Below are 21,365 nucleotides of genomic sequence, written 5' to 3'. Positions count from 1 at the left end.
AGTAGATAAAAAAAAATAACTAGATTTTAATTTATTCATTGTAGTTTGTTAATGATTTCTATAAAAATGAATTTAATTAATAGGTTGTGTTGTTTGTAAATCAAATATGATAGGTGAATTGATGTAAAAATCTTTCAACTAATGGAAATATGTCTATTTTCCACGAACATTCTTTCTTCAAATTACATATATGTTGATAAAAATTAGATATCTCCCTGATATAACCCATTAATTACTTCTACGTATATTCATTTTTTTTTTTTTAACTTGCGAGAAACAAGAGTCTCAGTCTCAGTGCAAGTGACATGCACGTGCATCTTACACGCGTGATTTTCTAAATCGTTCGATCAATGGGAAGTCTTGATTTTGGATTTGACCCCGGGTCCCATAGCTCTGACTTTTGTTTTCTGTTTAAACCAGTACCTATTTTCTATTAGGATTTATTAATAGTGGTTCCCAATTCGATTTATAACTACTTTTTTTTTCACGTCTAATTTTTTTTAACATGATTATTTAAGAATATTATATTAGTAATTAAATAACTCTATGCATTCTTTTGTCGTTTACTTGTCACAATAATTAATCACTTCACCTACGCCTTCATTATTTCATTCCATTTCTTTAGCTTATTAAACATGCCATTTAAAATAGGATAACATTTTTCACCTCTTCTATGTTTCTAATTCTAGATAGTATAGCATTATTATTATTATTATTATTATTATTATTATTTTTACCAAAGATAGAAGATTCGAACCCGCAACCTCTTAATTGAGTATGGAGAAATTATGCCATTTGAACTATTACTCATTGACGCATTATTATTATTATTATTATTATTATACAAACCATAACAACATTCCTAAATATCCCACAAGAAAAAAAAAACCCTTTGATCTGAACGGCGGGAAATAAATTATAATTTTGATTATTAATTGACAAACTTTTCAGAGCCTTTATTGCTTTGGAGGAAAGAAATTCTGAAAGTAGATGAATATTGAGGAATCAGGACTATTACCGTCATTTGACGTTTTAAGACAAGTCAAATAGCGAGTTCATATTACGTTATGTTCGCTCACCGACACCGCAAGTACTCAAGTAAAGCCAATTCTCAGAAGGGTATAATTTAACAATTAACCAAAAAAAAAAAAAACAAACTCATATTTGATAGCTAATACAGCATAACTCGGAAATTGGTTTGATAGTTTCTCAGGTCTCAATAGCAAAACCATACAATCAAAAACGGATACTTAGATATAAAAGAGAAGGAAAAAATAAAAAATATTATAAAAATGTCTCCATGGACCTAAATAATTTAACCCACAATTCGAGATAGCAGATAAATATAAAAAGAAGCCCATTAACATGAGAAATCTTATAACTCCCACAAGCAATCAGTTGCTGCAAATAAAATATCGTTTTCTTTGGACATATGCATGGTTGTAGTAGTAGTAGTTGTAGAGAGGCCACAGCATATGTTATCTTGTTATGCTTCACTAAAAATGCAAGCAAACCGCAAGAAAAACCTGTAAACAAAGCAACATTTGTCATTGATATTTTTCCCCATGAATGCATGCACTCAATGCAAGAATTATAATGATAGCGTGTAAGTTCAACTATGTTTGTGATTCTTACCGCACAATTACACAAGCAACTACCACCTGTCTAGCTGCAACAACTTCTTTAAATGGGAAACAGCATCAACAGGCGTTATAGAACTGGGCGCAGAATGCAAGCAAAAAACAAAGGTGCATGAGCAAATTAAAGCCCAAGTCAATGGTAAAGCAATTCAAATTCTAACTGGAGATATTCGTTTTGCAATTACCTAAAAAATCTTGAAACTATTGCAGCCCAAAGTAATCCAGAGCAAACGCTGGAGAACAAAGGGCCTGATGGAGGCCTGTTGTTACACAAAATTACCAAGATTAAGAAAATTGCAATCATACAAGAAAGCACAAACTTTAAAAAAAAAAGTTTACAGGGAAGTAGCTCACCTTTATAGTCTTATTCAAACAAGTTGCATCGTATGTAAAATACTTCACTGTCCAAAATTCATCTCTGAGTATCTGCATAGAGCAAAGCCAACATAGATTAGCTTTTCCCCTCAAGATTGAGATGAAAAATCATCCCAATAGTATGAACAGGAGCATTGTAACCCTACCCCAAAACCACCCCTAACATCCAAAGAAAATTCATGCATTAATAGAAGCAGAAGAATGAGATTAAAGACTTGCCTGCGGGGTTTATTCTGCCGCTGTCCAAACTCATCGTTTACAGGCTCTGCAGACAGAGAAGTTACAAGTAATAAATTAACACTAGCAAGTAGCAACCAAAGCAACAGGTAAACAAAGTGGGAGAGAAACGATGTCATCTTACCAGCTCTCTGTGGTGGCTTCCACTCATTAGAAGCTTTATTAGCATCAGTTTCCTTGCTGCAAATATACAATAATTAAAACACAAATGATAATAACCAGGTAAATGATTCCGCAATATGAAAGCAAATAATAATTCCAACCTTGAAGTAGCTGTTGCAGATGCCTGCCCTGACTGTCGACCATGATATGCACCATCAACTGTGAGGTAGGGTGGACAGTATGTAGCCCCTAAAGCTCCTGCAGCACCGGCCAAAACAGGTAGCCTGAAACCAAAGAAGGAAGTAGTAAACAACTGTTCCACTAAAAATGGAAAGAGTAAACTGAAGGAAATATAAAGTGAGAAATGAAAACCAAAACAGTAAATTAGCAAATATACTAGTCCTCCAAACATTTAAAAACTAATAAAATGCCAAAATTGGTATCAGTACCATGTCATTTCAGAGTTTCCCAAACCATTAGGCTGAGCAACATATCCCGGGAATGCCATGCCAACAGCAGGGACTCCAATACCCCCAGGATGCTGGCCTCCAAACTGCATAACTGTGTCCAACCATAGCACAATTGAAGTTAGTAAACAAATAATGGTAGGTAGTTGGAAGAAAAAGACAGTGTAAAAGGAATCCAAAGGGAAAACATATAACAAAACCAAGGGGTGTCCAACAAATACAAAAGTACACAGCTAGGACATGGTATATAACAATTTGTCATCTGATGGATTAGTGACGTTATATAACTTTTTAATACATAAGAAAGTTCCACTACAACACCAAAATGAGAAACTGCGAAAAGAAGGCTGTATCAAACGTTCTAAATGAAAATGCAGTATGAAATAGCAACTAAATTAACAAACCTGGCAAGAAGGCTGGGAAGTTTGGATCTCCATGATTACCCCCCATATTTCCAGCAGTCCCCATAGCTCCACCATAAACGAAAGAGCCCCTTCCACTTCCCTGAGAACCCCCCCTTCCCTTCCCAACCAATGCACCTTTGGATTTACCTGATTCTGAAGTAGCGTCAATTTCTACAGAATCCAACGAACTGATTGCCACAGATGTTTTTGGCGGAGATGAAGCTTGAGAACCAGTACCAGGACGTTGACCAATCTGTGGAGCAGAGGCTTGCAAAGTGGTTGGAATTCGTGCTGGCGCATGATTCCTCTGGACAGTTGACTGGTGTTGTGTTGGAGCAAATTTGTTCACTTGATTATGTGCAATAGAAGGCTGAAAATTCATCTGTACTGGAATTGCCCCACCCCTCAATGGAGCCCTTGGATGAGAAGATTGAGAAGCATTAACCCCAGAAGATCCAGGAGGTACAGCATGCATACTGTTCAAGGACTTGCCAACAGACGGATTGATGGACTCTTCAATATACAGCTTATCCATACCTATAGTAGTATCAACAACATTCTTTCCACGAAGCAAAGCATTGTTTTGTTGAACTGAAACTCCCTCTTCCACAACTCCAGGACGACCACTCCTGCTTGTGCTGCCAGTTTGGACATCCCTTTTTGATGCCAGATTCATCTCTTTGTTGGATGAGCCTGAAGGGTAAAACGGGGGAGATGCATAATTCAAATTCGAAGACACTTGTTTCTTAGCAGCAGGCACAGGATCTGATTCATAATTGGAGGTAGATCCAGCGGTTCTCCCTGAACTAGTATGTGAAGTTTTCTCAAAAGGCTTTGAAGAAGATCTTAGCAAAATAAACAAAACAATAATTAGAAAGTCTTGACATTTAAACATACCATGACTCCAACCATTCTTATAAAATGCTAACGTGATACTTACTGTCTATTTTGCATCTGGGATGTTTGATCACCATTTTTCATGGCAGGCTCATACCGCCGTGGCCCTCTCCCTCGCACAACCGCTTTCGGAACCTGAGTTTGATTACCACTGTTTTCATACCCTTTCCTATTTCCTCGAGCATATCCTCCACGACCAACACCACGACTTTTACCCCGCCCTCCTCTATAGTTACCCCTAGAAAGCTTCCTTCCCTGGATTGTATACAGAATGCATTAAAAAAAGTGTCACTAAAGAAAAAGGTAAAAATACTAGTATTAGATTTGTAGACGATGATAGTAACATATGGACCAGCTAGTTTGATTAACGGACTACAAAATCATGGACTAAATGATAAGTTCTAAATGTCAGAAGCTTGTAATTTCAGATATAAATGTCAGGAATATGATCACCTCCTTGTAGTGCCTTTCCTGAGAAGTAATCTCCTCATACTTATCGTGTCCCCATTTCCTATCATCTTTGGACTCCCACAGCCTCCTTCCACCGCGCATTCTCCTGAAAGGGAACAAAATGCATTATTATTTAACTGAGTTCTAAAGCACTACACAGTTGATGCTAAAACTCAAAAAGAGTTTTTGGGTGAATATACCTGTGGCGAGCACCAGCATTATCCCTGAAACGGTCATCGTGCATGTAAAACACTCCAGCTGTGGGCACCGCAAATGGCTCATTCTCCTTCTTCTCCTCGTCATCCTTGTTCCCTGATTCTCCTCCTTCTTCTTCATCCTTTTCTTCCAAATGGGGTTTCTCATCAGCACCATCAGAACCCTTTGGCATAGCCACTGAGCCATTCACACCCCCACCTTCATCAATGCCCCTCTCCTCCTCGTACACCTCGTCTTCTTCCTCCTCATCATCCAATTCTTCTTCAGCTTCTTCCTCGTCCAATTCCTCTTCTTCCTCCTCCTCATCGTAATCGGCCACTCCTCCCTCGCCGTCGGAAACATCGGAACAAATCACGCGGCGATCTGCACCCTTGGCTTCAGCTTCGAGTTCGGCTTCTGCTTCAGCGTCACCTTCATCGTCACTGGCCTCAACCCTCCTCCGCATTCCGAGGGCTCGTTTAGACTCCTCGGGATCACTCTCGTACTCAACATCTTCTTCGCCACCGCTGCCCATCAATGCCAAAACCTAAACACCCCAAATTCAAACTTCGATCAAGCGCAACCAACCAAAACGCGCGTCACAGTGGAACTCAATGAAAAAGAAAACCAAAAAGCTTTCCGCTGCAAAGGCCAAAAACGAATGAGGCAAAATCGCAGCCAATTGGAAACCGAAACCGAAAACGATAAACAAAGTAGACGATTTGCGTAAAGAGGGAAAACGGGGAATTGATGAAGGGAAGGTGAAGAAGATTATAGATTGAATTGAAGTCGGGTTGTAGAGGGGGCGAAACCCTAGATATTTTTTTTGGGAGATTTTAGTGTGTCGTCTCCGCAATTGAAACTGAAGGACGAAGAAACAAAACAAAACAAAAAGAAAGAGAAAGAAGGGTCTAAAAAAAAGAATACAGGGTTGTGGTTTATTGGAGGAATTATCTTATTGTGAAGGGTATTTATGGGAATTCAATGGCGGTTGGGGATCTTACACGTGAAGTGATCAGGCCACAACACAAGGAGTAGAGACTAGAGACTAGAGACTAGAGACTAGATATCTAACTACGTGCATCCCAAGCCTCTTTTTATACAGGTTTGCATCTCTTTTTAATTATAATTTACAACAAGAAAAATATATAAATTACTTATCTTTTCATGATATAAGATAAGATATGATCTAATTTTAATCTATTTGATCAGTTTTTAACACAATACCAAATTTAATTATAGTTTTTTTTTCAAAAATAAATATTATTTTATTAATATAAAATAAAAATGTTTCCATAAAGAATTACAAAAGAATTGGGTATTCTCATTTATTACTAACTGTGACCGAAAGACTAAGAGCTTAAAGAAGAGTAAAGTAAGAGTAAAGAAAATTAGCAGCATCTATCAGAAATGGCTCACGAGTTCACACACTAAATTACTGGCATTTTTTACTATGTCGGACTTATTACCTTCTAAAAAATATACCAATTTCTCGTTTTCCAATTGTTTTAACACAACGCCGCTATAAGGAGGGTCTTTTGTCTACCGTCTAATTGAGCCGCTGCCTAGGATAAGATTCGTTGTCACTAATTGAAAAATATTTCTTCTTCTCTCATCTATAGGTCAAGAATTATTAAATTTAGTCTCCATATTATTAAAGATAGGAGGCATTGAAACAAAACATAAAAAATTGATTTAGCCTTCAACATACATTTTAGACAAGTGACATGAATGGATGCGAACTCACTGTGAATTATAAATATTTATATTGAACGAACATATATTTGACCTTGGTGAGATTCAATGTCAAACTCAATTAAATTTCAGCATTAATCAACAGATATATTGATCCAACCATATGGCGGGACATTTGAATCGTTGATGAGAAAATTAATAATTATATGTCTAATAAGATAAATTATTGATACAAATCTTATTACTTTTTAAACGATACACTTTATAGAAACCACTTTCATGTTCATAACCCAACTTAATTATTTTATATGTCTTTATCTTGTGTATATATTATGCTAAACAAAAAATATTAAATGTATATAAAATTAATTATTAATATATTTATATATAGATACGTATATAATTAAATTTTTTTAATATATTATATACTAATAATTAATTTTAATATATATTTAACATGATTATATATTTATATTATGAATCATATCGTATCTGTAATTTTCACGAGAATCTATCATGCATTCTCCCTATTTGAGTTAATCCAAGCTAAATCTAGCTTTTAAAAAAATAAAAATAAAAGATCTTGCTTTACCAGTAATGTTAGTACTTAGTTTCTTACTGTATATATTATGGTATATTGGTATACGTCGATCCTCTCCAATCAAACTTTTTAATTTATAGAATGTGACGATATTCAGCATTGAATTTGGCTATATATAAATTAATTAATAAAGTTTAATTTTAATACCTGACGTACTAAAATATTTTTTATTTTAAGTCAAAATGAAAAAAAAAATACAATTAGACATAAGTTCAATAATAAAATTAAAGACTTGGTTAAATAGACAATAATTTGTGTGAACAATATGAATAATGGACTTTAAAATTGGCCCAATAAAATAAAAACACACTACACCCCAAATTACTTATCTAAATCTTAATATTAGGATAATCATCCCGTCCATCTGTACATCGAATAAATTAAACATTCGATATATCCATCGTTCATATTGTGTAATATTTTCATTATTTACCTATATTTTTTCTAAAATTAAATAGTATATATGTTTGATGACTACATATATAATCACGTACAAGTTAATTTCCAACTAATTAACTAACTATATACCATTACTATTAGTTTCATCATTAACAGTTTCAGGCCTGGATTCTGGATTCACTACTCATGCATGCTCTATTAATTACTTGATATTAAGAATTTTAAGATCAGACATGCATCAATTTATCTATAGATTCTTAAGGAGACAATGAAATATGTATTGTAAATTAAAAAGAAATCAAAATTAATTAATTATTCATAATTTAACGTTAATTTCAATTAAGTTTGTAAATTAGAAAGAAATCAAAATTAATTAATTACCCATAATTTAACGTTAATTTCAATTAAGCTCCGACGATGACTGCTGCTGCTTATTTTTCCTTGAGATTGTAAGCGCTAGTAGCAGCCTAGTGGCAATCGCAATAGCCTACGCAATAGCAACTGCCTTGAAGAGTTTGTTGGCGGCAATAAGCTCAGGTAAATATTACAAACTTTAACATTAGACTCCTCTTGACTCCTCTTTGGGTGACATATTTAGGTCTATCACAGTCTTTCTGATAATTCATCTTACAGTTCTACTCAAGTACTCAACAGACTATTATCAGATGATCCTCGGCCACCACTTCAACGAGATATACGAATAATTTTAACAGATGAATATTTGTCTATTAGTTGTGCTACGAACCGTATGAGCCGTATGTCTTCGTCGTCACATAAACGATACTTAATTCAACATAGTAAACATATTTCTCATAACCGTTATCTCATAAGTATAATAGTAACATACCTTTTATAAAACAAATTGCCATCTACTTCGATCGGATATCTATAATAAATCTTTTTCACCTTTGCACTAAGACAACTAATTAACAGATTATAGGAGAAAGTAAATTTTAATTAGTAATGAATCTAAAGAAAGAATCTTGGTAGAAAGTTCGACAGAAAGCAATAATTAATTTTTACAACTAAATTATTCTAATATAATTAGATTCTATTATTAGATTTTATTAATATATATTTTATATTTTTACAAATATCTTATATGAGTGACTTATTTAATAATTAATTTATTTAATACTAATAATTATCATCAAGAAATGAAATATAATCATTGATGTTAATTACTAAGCATTCATGCAAAATGCTCTACCTTGTCCCTTGAAAGTTGAATCGCCTAAGGTATAGGGGCAAAATAGATAAAGAGGTCCGCCAGGTTCAGGAAATAGCAACAATATTGATCGTTTTAGTGTTGGAGAATTTGGGTAATACAGTCTAAAAAAATCCGAGATTTATCCAAAATTAAGTTCCATTATCGCTTGGAGACTTGACTTAAACTAACATACAACTACTTAGAAATATATGATAGTAGACTCTGCCACACAACGGCAAAATGAACTATGAATGGAAAATTTTTCTTGTCATAGTAAAGCAGCATCCATCTAGCACAAAAGTGTGAGACACTTTCTGGACCAATAATTTTCTCAATCATCAGATGCCTTTGGAGAATTTTCTGGGGTCTTGAGAGCTGTTGTTGATGTTGCAGCACCACCACCCTTATCCTTATGTGCCGTGATAGCAGCTTTAAACTCCTCCACAATGGATGGGTCCTTGAACTTCAAGGCAAATGTTGAAAGACCAACTTTCCCTTCTGTGGCACTGTTGATGCATGCAAATGTAACACCCTTCTTCTCCATATTTGTGAGCTTCATATCTGGGTAAAGACGAGCATTCAAAATCAGTCTATAATTTCCCCTAGACCTCATAAGAAGTCTTGCTTTTTCTTCGCCAGTTGTAACATTAACTTTCAGTTCTCCCTTTCCTCTTTCCTTCCAACTTCCATCAACAAATTCAAACAACACTGAATCTGCATTAAAAACCACTTTCTCATTCTCTTCACCGGTTTCAACCACAACCTCCTGCAATGCTGCAAAACCACTTCCCTCGCTCTTGGAAATAGCAGAGGATGCGGATACCCCAAAAACAGAACTTCCATTGGTGGATAAACCCAGACCAAAAGGCTTGTCATTTTTTGTACCAAAGATAGAACCTGACCCTTCACTTGAAGCAGACCCAAATGAAAACGAAGTAGAAGAGAAACCAGTTCCAGCAAGACCTGTGAATGCATTTCGGCTACTTGAGAGCTGTTGAAATGACTTCAGATGGCCACCTTCAGCACTTGGTTCTGCACTCTCAACTTTCTCATCGCCATTGTCAGTGCTATCTTTCTTATCCTCGTTTCCAGTATTACTTTCAGCAGCAATCTCCTTACTTGCAGCATCCTTCTTCTCCGCAACTTCATTTTTGTCGACATCTTCACTATGTTCCTTATCTGCCTCAGATTTATCAACAGTACTCTCCTTTTCTGCAGCATGCTCCTGATCTGCATTGCTTTCTTCTGCAGCATCGTTCTTTGCAGCAGATTTGTCCTCTACTGTATCAGTTTTACTCTCCAATTGCTTAGTTTCTTCATCCTTAGCTTTCTCAGATTCCTTTGACGTAGCATCATTGCCATTTGAATCATCTGCACCACTGTTCTCACCAGCTGATTGTTTTTCAGCAGTTGGTTCAACAGGATTAGCACCGGAGTCAGTGGGAGTTGTCAAGCGTATCCCTGCAAATGGGTTTGAAGAAGGAGCAGAATTGTTCTGTTGGCGACGAACTTTGACTATCCTTCGGGTTGCCAGAACCTCATCACTAGCTCTCTTGAAAGTGCCAGTCTCATGTTCAGGGACATCTTCCCCATCATCAACAGGAGTATCTTTAGTGAGCTGCACTCCGGCGGTCCTTTTCTTTGAAGGTGGAAGGGCATTCTCAGCATCCCCCATTGAAGCAAGGTATCAGTAGTGAACTATAACTTAAGAACTTTTATTTTACAAACTCGTGGTACAAAAATGGCTGCAATAACAAAGGTGAATTTCTCACTCCTTCCTTCTCAAAATACAAATGGAGTGTAGTATTCAACATAACCAAATTACATGAATAATGGCATAATATGCATCACACAGAATCCTCATAGCAAACTTAATGCTATCTCGCAAACAACTTCCATATGCTAAGAAAAGACCACCTAATAACACCAGAAATTAACACAAAAAGCATAAACCCAGCTATGTACCTGTCCTTACATAATTCATTTGTACCCATGATTCGGTCCCATTCAGTATTCACAAAGCAGAGCAATTTCAAAAAGAAAAGTAAAACAACAGAGCTCAAGGCAATCACATTAAAACATAAACCAGAAACTATTCTATTTAGTGAAAACACTTATTCAAAATATCGGACAATTATTCCATATATATATATATATATATTGTTACTATTAGGTAGCGACAAATTCCGAATAAATAACTAAAACACCGAATTCTCAAATACCATATTTTCAGACTTCGACATGTAGAACCCTAAAATAATCCCATCAACGCCCTATACTCATATAAATACGCCGAGACAAAATCAGCGATAAGAAGATTAACAACCTCCAGTTCCAAAAAAAAAAAGTAACAAAATAATTTGAATCTCAAAACAAGCAAAAGATGTCGAAAGCAATACTACGATTATGCTAATATCAGAAATAGCAAGAACATATATTAAAAAAAATCTCGGGCATGTAGCAGTGATAGTATCAAATAAGAGTAAGAAGGAGAGGATAGTATATGCTACTTACAGGGAAAACAAGAAACGATGGTGGGCGATTGTGTCGGTAGCTTTGGATTTCAGGGAATTGAGTGAAAATCTGTTATATGGTTGTGAAGAGTGAGAGGAAGCGATGATTGATTGCAGAGAGAAACGGTATTTGGAAACCCTAAGAAGATGGAAAAGTGAAAGAGAGAGGGAAGAACATGATATAGCCGCAGCACCCAATATAATCAATCACTCACACAGCTGGCACCACCATCCTTTTTTTTTATTCCTCCTTTGAAGAAAAAATTAAGGGTTAAGAAAGAAGCCTAGTCCAGACCAGACACACACACATAAACACTTTGCACTGGATCCGGTGTCTATTTTTACTTCTTAAATCCAAATGTCCACTCAATTCATGTAGTATAATTGTGACTTGTGAGTATATAATATAACTATACATCCTAACTTGCTAGTGATAGTGTGATGGGGATTTTTTTCATCAGATAATATATCTATTTTTTTCTTCATAAACCTCCCTTTTACAAGAGGTTAATTGTATATTATGATGATCCTTAGTCACACTTTATAAATAAATACAAAGATATTAGACGTAACAATTTAAATTTTAGAAGAGAGTAATGTATTTTCTTAGAATTAGATGAAAATTTCTATCTTTATCACATCTCAACATGAAAAAAGTATAGCAATTTTCTCACGAGTTTAATTTTTATAATGCATTGATCCATTGATAGTTCAAAATAATTTATTTGTCACTTAATTATATATTAACAACATTTAACACTTCAACTATTTTATTTGGTTACTATCATATTAGCAAACATTTAATGGCTCTTTTATGCACGTGGAACTTAAATGACATAAATATGGAACTATGATATTTGAAAAGAAATTTACAGAATAAGCACTTTTCTTCAAAAAAAAAAAAAATCTCCAGTGTCCTTTTGTAATTTTGAAAAACGCCTTAAAAATGCTAATTGGCTTCTATTAATAATACAGTAAAACTTTAGCACTTTATTTTCGAAGTTAAAATTTTGATCATCTACTAATTTTCTATTTAACTTCCATATGTATTTCTATTATTAAATTGCTATTTTTGAGCTTTGTATTTTAGTTATAAATATTATAGTGAGCCACTTCTACAATCATAATTTTATCATGGTTAATATTAATAATTTTGGTAGCATTTTTCATAGAATGAGCCAACTGATGCCACATCTATCCAACCCTAGTTCAATCATTCAGCATATGAACTGCCTGCCATGTCAAGTACGTTCTTTTAGATTAAAGACAACCAAGCTCCATGTATAGTTCTCCATTCTACGAATGCACATGGAATATATGGGAAACATTTCCAGTTTAATCGGAAAATTAGAAAGATAACTCTTCCTATATGTATCGATTTCAAACATTACAGGAGCTTGGGAAGGCATGGTGGTGTCAATAGATGCTACATCGGGAAAGAATCATTATTGTTCTGTATTAACTATTAACCATCCAGTGATCCACGTTTTACAGTCCATGGATATGTAAAATTTAGAAGAAAATGCTCAAGAGAACAACTAGCTAAAATTTAAACAGGCAACCATCATTCAGCTTTTCTACATTCACACTGGCACGAATTATATTGAGGTAGAAACCTCAAAAGAATGTGATATAAATCCTATTAAGTTGTAACTATCTGAACCTAAAGAATATTGTTATACCGCGAGCAAAATGACAAAATTCAGGCCACTAGAAAACCACAACACCAGGAAACAGAAACAACCAGTCCGCATACTCTCATTATGGTCCCGTGAGGAGACCTGCATTTAAATGAATTAAAATGAAACCAAGGCCGCCACAATAGGGAAAGAAAAAATGTTGCTGGAACCGAAGTAGGAAAGAAGTAGTTTATCAAACAAAATGGTGTAGCTGCAAATGCGGAAAAAGTAATTTAAAATTGCTAGATATGATGTTGAATGCAGTACAATATCGAAATTTTATTCTAACCTCAGACAAACAGCCCAGAAGCTGGAACCGACTGTCTTGATGGGACCTAGTGACGTGGCGCAAGCACTGTCAACAAAGATGAATCTTTATGTGAGGACTAAAGCTTTCTTGAGGTGACATTCACAATTGGGTCAAAAGTTATGGTAAAAACACAATATCATAACAAAATTAAAGTTCACAACAAAATAGACATAATAAGAAAAAATATTTTTAAGTTTGTCAATGATTCAACTAAAATATCCACTTTGTATTCGAAGGGCACACTACTAGGAACCAGTAAGACCAAGACTGGTAGAACTTTTACATCATTATGAATATGATATGCCCCAAAATTCATTAGTGATGATGTTAACCTCAATCATTTTATGCATCAGCAAGATTTCCTGGGGCAACTTAAGAGAGGGAAAGACATGCAATGAGCAATAAAATGTCATAAACTTCCAAGCCAAACTACATACAAAATCATGACAACATAGCTCAGAGTTAGATATTTTGATCAATTATTCACTTATTGACAACGGACACCCTAATTATGGTGAAATATGATACACTAATAACCATAAGCAGCTAGTATTGGTAGGACTCAAGTGGAAGTAGTAGTTATAGTAAAAATAGTTAGGTGAGGGAGTTAGAAATGGCACTTCAGAAACAATTAATCACCAGAGACAAAATTTCGATTTTCACACCACCCCAACCAATTGCTTTTAGGCTGACGGGCCTCCTTCATTATTCGTACCCCACTCTTCTTCAGCCTCGTTACCATTAACGAGTACTGCACCATCTGTAGAATCGGCATCCACTACAACTGCCTCTTCTTGGCTTCCTTCTTCTCCATTATGCTCCTCCTGTGCCTCTGTATACTGCTCTTCTCCATTCTGTTCAGTCAAACGAAACAAAATGAACAAAAATAAAGCAAAAATCTAAAACCACCACTAGGAATCTACTCAGGTATTCAATTGGCAGTACAAGGCATACATATGAGGAACTTTTTTAAGCTTTTGTGTGGCGTTAGCCCTATATATCAATTTACCTCATGGTTAGAGTCCCCATTCTCAAGAGGCTCCTCGCCTTCTTCAATCTGCATGCTTCTAAAAGCTTCAACAAGGCTTATATGTGATTTATCTGCATGGCTGATGTACTGCTCCGCAGGAGGGTAAACATTCCTTTAAAAAAAATAAAAAATTAATAGTAAGTATTTGTACACAGCCTAATCAGACCAACTACAAAGCTTCCAGAGACATGCAAATAAATAAATCAATCAATCAATCAATCAATCAATCAATATATATATATATATATATATACACATTCTCTACACTGACCTTGTTGCTGCAGCCTTAGATTCAACAGCAAGTGCAACTTGCCAGTCTTCAAATAAATTTGGATATTCCTCAGGATCAGCCAATGATTCAGCAGCTTTTGGATTAACCTGCATAAAATATCAAATACATGAGAGAAATATACAATTGCTCAATCCAGAACTCACAATCCACAAGGAAATTGAATAAGACCAGAAGTTCCTTCCATGGATCATAAACTTCCATCATGATTCATGAGTAAATACTATATATCTGAGTCATTAATTACCTTATTAAGATCTTTTCTCCAAATTGCCACTATCTCTGAGACCTTGCTTGGGAGGTAAGATCGAGCCATTAAAGCTGCCTCTGGAATCCGATTGCTGCAAATAGCATAACTTAGCTATATATTACTGCAGTAGACCTAACACCCCTCCCTTCCCCTCCCCTCTCTAGTAGTAACGTCATAGAGGAAAAGAAGACACTAATGAAGATTACCTCTCTATCAACAGTTGAAGGCAGTCTTCCACTCTACCCAACATAAACAAGCAAAGGAAAGCAACATTGTTCTTCCCTTGCTCTTTAGCAAGGGTTGCAAGTTTTGATATTCCTTCGGCATCTCCTAAAGAAGAATACAGCAGTAACAACCCACTCAAATCCATCGCATGATTCAAACAATCCTCAGCCATATCTAACTGCAAGACAACAAGGCACTCACTTCAGAATATTTTGACATGGATAGTTAGGAATGAAATTCAGCTTAAGTGTTGGAGAAATACAATTTAAGTTTCAAATAACATAGAAAAGTACCCTTCCATTAGACATAGCTAATTCTCCCAACTGCTTCCATTTAGACTCACTCTGCACTTCAGTTGCAATACTCTGCAGCGAAAGAGGGCAAATATTATTCATGTGAACCACAGATATAGAAATTTGATTACCAAGTTAACAACTTTTACAAGCCAACTAATATCTCTTTGACTCTTTGTAGGTACTACAAGAGCAAACCTTTGCAACTTCTAATCTTTCAAGCTGTATTGCTAGTTCAAATCTGTAATCAGGGTCAGTAGCTACTTCAAGAGCCTCCTCTATCATCCCCCGTGATTCCAAGAATCGAGCCACACTACCAAAAATCAAGTATTTCAATTAGGATGCACATACATACCAGCACTGAGTACCTAAATTTATAACTGAAATTTGGAATTTAAATAAACAATATAAGGCCTACTAAAAGAAGAAAAAAAAATCAAGATGCAAGGCAAACTATGGATTAATATCATACAAACATGACAAGAAAATATAATGATGGACAAGAAGCCTCTAGAGATTACAAGTTAAATGCAACAACTTGGACAAGATTATTCGTTTCGGCACCCCAGTGGGTTGAACCCCCTACTAAAGGGATCAAACCAAACATTTTTTGGGAACAAACAGAGAGACTCTCACAGGGAATGTAACATATAATTGCATTAAAATTATCTAGATATGCATTTAAAGCATAATTCTGCAACCAAAAGTCCAAAACCACTTTAACACATCTCTCCACAATGAAAGGAAAATTGCCATTGTTTTATAAATGAATGCAACGGAGCTACTACCTGTTAAGATGCTCCTTAGGAATTGATGGTAGGACTTCATTGGCCCTTTCAATATCACCGCGCATAACTAATGTCTTGTACTCAATCAAGCTTAAAAGCAGTGTGTATCCCATAACACTGACAATAATTGATAGATAATAAAAAGTCAAGTTAATGCATTTTAAATGATCTGAAATTTCCATTTTTTTTTCTTTCGTTTGATATGAAATGAACACCACTTACTTAAACTCTTTGTCAATCAGATATACCCGGCTTTGGTTTGCAAGGTAACCCAATAAATACATAGGGCGGTCCAAATGAAACATTGTTGTTACCTGAATTCACAATGTCATTCACCAAGAGATCTCATATAATCCTTGACATTCAATTGTAAAAATAATAGATAAAAAATTATTCTCTTTTAGCCTAGAAGGGACAAGAATTAGTACCTCGCCACCAACACAGTAATTCAGTCTCCAAGAGGAATTGTTGTAGATAAAGCAATCCCCAACCCAAATGCCTGTCCTGACACGTTCACTCATCTCATGAAGGAGCTCAAAGGCATCTTCAACACCTTCATCATCTACTGGTCTTCCACTAACTAAATGTGAAGCAACTATGTCACGCTGCAATCATGAAAGTTAAAATGTTTACAGTGCTGCCACCTGTATGATGCTTCCAAATATTCTTTCAGCCAAAGTTTAAATGGGAAAAATGTGTAGTTCAGAGAATCCTCACATTGTACTTCAGGATATAGAATGATGTATCACTAGCAATTGTGACAAGATCACCACTATCGGCCCAGTAGAGGTTCTGACACAACACAAAATAGCAAAAAAAAAAACGATGAACAAGGAGATGTAGAGAAGTAAAAAGGAAAGGGGCAGCAATAACAATAAAAGCAGAAAACTAGATCACCTAGTTAAAAAAGCACTCACTTTCACATTGACATCAATCCGATAAATTAACCTGCATTCTGCCCAATCATAAAAGCAGATGAAATCATTTGAGCACATCGCTAATAAAGTGCCTCCAAAAATACGTTCTGCTGAAAATGTTGGTCGGACACTCCTCTTCTCCTGAAATACCCATATTTAGACTCCAACTAAAATTTCCAGACGGCAAATTTATTTCATGCAGAAGACAGCTAGAAATAAGAAGATTTAAGTATTTACAACAGCGGAAGCAGCCCATGCAAAAATAACAATGAAAAAAATAACCTAGCCTTCATCCTTTTAGAAATAGCAAGCATTTGTTATTTACCATCACAATTACGATTAAAAGGTAAATAAAGTGTACAAACAAAAAGTGCAAACCTGGAAATTTTTGTTGAAAATTTTGATCTTTGATGTGCTTTCTCTGACAGCATACTCTCCATCAGAAGACCAAACAAATTCGAGAGCTGAACCAAAAGACCTATTTCTCCATGCCAATGCAGTGTATATAATATACTCACCATCTCCACATACAACAACAAATCTCCCATTTGGGTTGTGCTTTAAGTTCTGAGAAAAATTAATCAACAATCAACCATCACTCAAAACAGAATCAGAATAGTTGAAACAGTAGTAAGGAATATTAATAGAAAGCTCACTTCTTTTAATATAAATTGTGCAACACAGAAATAGCTTAAACATATTTATGTTATACAATTATATCCTTATAGATTAAGTTGTTCAATAGCTCAATTTCAATTTATAACATTACATAATAAAATCAAGCTTTCTGCATAGAAGCACAACAAAACTGCCGGTAGGCTTCAGGAAACATGTGGAAAATACGGCATAATAAATCAGGATAAACATGCCAATCATTCATTTTCAAAATCCCACAAAGAAAGGGTTGTATGATGGGAATCGGGAAAGAGCGTAAACCCTTCAAAAACAGAGGAAGCAGAGCAATAAAATGGAACATCACGTGAGGAAGAAGGATATTAACTCACTTGTGGGTAAAGATCACAAGTGCCCAACTCCTTAACAGCCAAGGGTAACCTTTCTCCATCAGCAACCTAAGAAGCATAGTATTTGCATGTGTCAATAAAATCAAATACTTACAGATTGTTGCATTTTACAGAAATAAGAGTGGAAATTGATCCCATACCTCCACATCTGCTCCTACACTTTTTATATTGACAGTTTGAATTTCATTATGCTTAGCCCAAATAATTTTCCCACTGTTGTCCATGCTAGCCACAGGTACTTCTCGACCAAGTTTAACCATAATAGTCCCTTCATCATAGCCAATCACAACGCTGCAGAGGAAGACAATTTGGTAATTTAGGCCAAGAAGCAAGTGAAAGATAATATAGCAATACTTTATTATTCAGACAACAGCCACTTGCCAATATTCAAATGTGTAAAAAATGACACTCAAACTAATTGCCCAAACCCTTCAAAGAAGGCAGACAGAAAAAACACTCACCGACGTGATCCTTTCATATATCCAATGGCCCAAACCCTTTCAAGACCATAGTTCAATGTGTTCTCAAGCCTGCAAAACATTTAACAAGCCCAAAACATAAAATTGAGGAATTAGTGACTTAGTGTATGTCCTTAGTTTCAAATATACCTCTAATTAACTTAATTAAAATCTTAAAATGTGAAACATATAATAAATTAGAGAAAGAGATGCAGAGCAGAAATAACGATGTACAATCTCTCAGTCTCAATCACTATCTACAACTTAAATCACATCATGCAAAGTGGAAAAAGAATGTGAAGTAAGAAGTCAAGTATAATTGCATAGTTTATAAGGCCCTATTATGCAAGACCAATACTCAACCACTGCCAAATTATTCCAGTCCCCATAAGATAGTTATGACAATGGAGAAAAATAAGCCAGAGGAATATGCCAAATAAAACGAGCATAAAGTTAAAGCTCACAGGTTACCTATAAGTGGTAGAGTGCCATATTCGTACTGTACCATCCTCAGAACCAGTAATTATTATAGGAAGCTCCGGATGAAAGCACACAGCAGAGACATTGTGCGTGTGACCTTCAAGGGTCTGGACACAACCTTTGGTCTGATAATCCCATACCTATTTCATAGGTTGTATCCAAGTTAGTCTTATTCATATATATTACACATATGGGCAAATAAATCAAGGGAGCAACAAGAACAAGAATTGAAAGATAACCTTGGCAGTGTGATCATCAGAGCCAGTGATCAGATAAGGTTTGTCACCACCTGTAAAGTAATCAACGCAATTCACACCTTTCTGGTGGGCATCCAATGTAAAATTAGGATCAGGAGAGCCAAGATTCCAAATCTGGTAAGATGAGAAAACAGGAATATCAATGCAGGAGGAAGAAGAAGAAGAAGAGCATAAAATAGATGGAGACAAGATAACATGTATACCTTTATGGTGCGATCAAGAGATGCACTAGCAAAGGTGTTTGTGTCTTTAGGATTAAATGTTACTTGCATGACATAATGAGAATGTCCCTCAAATATCTGGGTACAAACCCAGCCTTTTTCCCAATCCCAAAGCTTAATAAGCATATCATCAGATGATGACAGCACATAAGGAAGTGTAGGATGAACAGCCACACACCGAATGTAATCTGTATGTGCCTCAAATACTTTGACTTTATCCATTGTGTTGTAATTATATACACGAATAAACATATCATCTGCTCCAGCAACAACCCACTGTTTGCGTGCAATAAACTTGGCTGACCTAACTGCAAAATCATATTGTATAAGAGCTCCAAAGTGGCTTCTAAGTAGTAAATTGACTTAGAAAAGCACGCTTCCAGGAAAATGCATCATATATAAAATGTTCACTAACCTGGCAACTCAGTAACCTCAAAAGATTTGGCCATAGTCTGAAATAGCATAAAAGAAATGAGTGTTAATTACACAAGCATTTCTGCAGAAGTTATAATGACCCATCAAATGCAGAAGGGTTGTAAAGAATTTAAATATAAAACTGATGATTTGAAAGCTACAATCTATTAATGCAAATTAATGGATACCACAGAACACACCAAAGTATATAAAATTATAAATGAACCACTAAAAGACATGTTTAAGAAGGAATAAATGAACTGACAAACATTATAAACTGCAAAAACACAAATTGCTGTGTAAAATTCTAAAAAACTGCGAGATTCTTAATAGAAATATAACATGTGTCAAATAGATAACTGGCAAACAAATAGAGAAATCCAGAAAATTAACAAAGTAAATAAACACAACTTTTAAACTAAAACTACTCTTCTCAATATACAGGTTCCAGGCCATCAAGTTATGGTTGAATAAAAGAGGTTACTATCCTTTCTATGGCATTTTGGTTTCTGGGCAATAAAAAATAGCATACCTGAGATTGGAAGTTCCAGATACAGACAGTTCCAGAGTATAAACTTGCAAGAATCCTACATTGACAAGGCAACATCATGCAATTTGTCAAAACATATAATTATGAAGTATGAGCTGTTTACAATCAAACTAATTGCCACAGTAATTAAATAATGCCAAAGTAGCCTCATATAGCAAACATGAAAATCACTATTGGTGACTCAAACTATTGTAGATACCAGGTGGACTTGAGCATTATCTAAAGGTGGGAGAAAACATCCAGATATTCCTCGTTATAAAATGAACTTCATATCATACACTATTTCAGAACCACACCAACTTAGACAGGGATGAGGCATTACCATGGTTCTGTCGGATGTAGATCCACAGATTTTACTCTTTCTGATCTTTGCGCAAGCTTCCTCTGATTGAAGATTAGGAAAACATGTTAGATTGAGTAGCTAGAAAAGGCAAATATCCACACTGTGCTTGGACTCCGAGAAATCTAATCTCACTTACGAGCTAATCAGAATTTCTCGTGAGCCAAACACGAAATAAACATTGAATCAGAATAACCAACGAAACATTACCTTGATTTCGAGTCTGAGAGGCTGCAAATGCAAGCAACAAATAAACAAAAACGAGTCAATGCACAATTCCACGATAGATCCCATCGAAAATGAAACCATACGAATTAAGTAAGCAAAATTCAGAGCCTCGCATTTTAAGTTAGAGACAGAAAAGCGTTTGAAATTCGTAAGAGCGAACGGCAACATTGAGTAAAACACGAAATCAAAGAGAATTCGGTCCAGATCTAAGGTTGCTAGGAATGTTGAGGCATTTGCGATAGAACAGATCAAAGAGGAAGCTCACCATTTTTGCAGATTGGAGAGTGAACTAGCGTCGATCGAGATCACTCGTCGGAGATCAGAATCCAAATTCGAACGAGCCCAAAGAGATCGAGCTCAGAGTGAGAGAGAAACGGAAACAGAGAGAGAGAAGGGACAAAAGGCTTTTGTATTATAAAGGGAGCACGG

General features: G+C 35.5%; 3 protein-coding genes across 5 annotated transcripts; all 3 read right to left on the bottom strand.

Moving 5' to 3' along the window:
* Positions 1–1,133: 1,133 nt before the first annotated feature.
* LOC130940979 (protein MLN51 homolog) lies at positions 1,134–5,772 on the bottom strand. Its single transcript, XM_057869301.1, has 12 exons — positions 4,773–5,772; positions 4,576–4,678; positions 4,166–4,377; positions 3,226–4,070; positions 2,804–2,915; positions 2,516–2,638; positions 2,377–2,432; positions 2,235–2,280; positions 1,995–2,066; positions 1,826–1,900; positions 1,636–1,718; positions 1,134–1,526 (listed from the first exon to the last, which is right to left on the bottom strand). Exons 1-9 carry the CDS (start codon positions 5,300–5,302, stop codon positions 2,039–2,041), a joined length of 2,055 nt encoding a protein of 684 aa, XP_057725284.1. The 5' UTR covers positions 5,303–5,772; the 3' UTR covers positions 1,134–1,526; positions 1,636–1,718; positions 1,826–1,900; positions 1,995–2,038.
* Positions 5,773–8,736: 2,964 nt separating this feature from the next.
* Positions 8,737–11,503, bottom strand: LOC130940981 (nuclear pore complex protein NUP50A-like). Its single transcript, XM_057869303.1, has 2 exons — positions 11,187–11,503; positions 8,737–10,417 (listed from the first exon to the last, which is right to left on the bottom strand). Exon 2 carries the CDS (start codon positions 10,345–10,347, stop codon positions 9,004–9,006), a length of 1,344 nt encoding a protein of 447 aa, XP_057725286.1. The 5' UTR covers positions 10,348–10,417; positions 11,187–11,503; the 3' UTR covers positions 8,737–9,003.
* A 1,113-nt stretch (positions 11,504–12,616) lies between these two features.
* On the bottom strand, positions 12,617–21,365 carry LOC130940977 (coatomer subunit beta'-2-like). Of its 3 annotated transcripts, none has more exons than XR_009070468.1 (26): positions 21,202–21,365; positions 20,919–20,939; positions 20,691–20,752; positions 20,351–20,405; positions 19,820–19,856; positions 19,387–19,712; positions 19,166–19,297; positions 18,918–19,066; positions 18,450–18,518; positions 18,129–18,279; positions 17,971–18,036; positions 17,345–17,533; positions 16,967–17,107; positions 16,767–16,841; positions 16,478–16,654; positions 16,272–16,363; positions 16,050–16,166; positions 15,460–15,574; positions 15,262–15,333; positions 14,950–15,146; positions 14,741–14,834; positions 14,476–14,582; positions 14,184–14,316; positions 13,814–14,028; positions 13,154–13,219; positions 12,617–12,966 (listed from the first exon to the last, which is right to left on the bottom strand). XR_009070468.1 is itself a non-coding variant. In XM_057869297.1 (26 exons), the coding sequence occupies exons 1-25, from the start codon at positions 21,202–21,204 to the stop codon at positions 13,200–13,202; spliced, it is 2,739 nt and encodes a 912-aa protein (XP_057725280.1). In that variant the 5' UTR covers positions 21,205–21,365; the 3' UTR covers positions 12,617–12,966; positions 13,154–13,199. The 3 variants fall into 3 exon arrangements, 1 of the variants encoding a protein (XP_057725280.1); XR_009070469.1 differs by having other exon boundaries at positions 13,840–14,028; XM_057869297.1 differs by having other exon boundaries at positions 13,890–14,028.

Source organism: Arachis stenosperma, chromosome 7 (assembly GCF_014773155.1).
Source record: "Arachis stenosperma cultivar V10309 chromosome 7, arast.V10309.gnm1.PFL2, whole genome shotgun sequence".
Taxonomy (NCBI): domain Eukaryota; kingdom Viridiplantae; phylum Streptophyta; class Magnoliopsida; order Fabales; family Fabaceae; genus Arachis; species Arachis stenosperma.
This window is presented reverse-complemented; position numbering and strand designations above follow the sequence as displayed.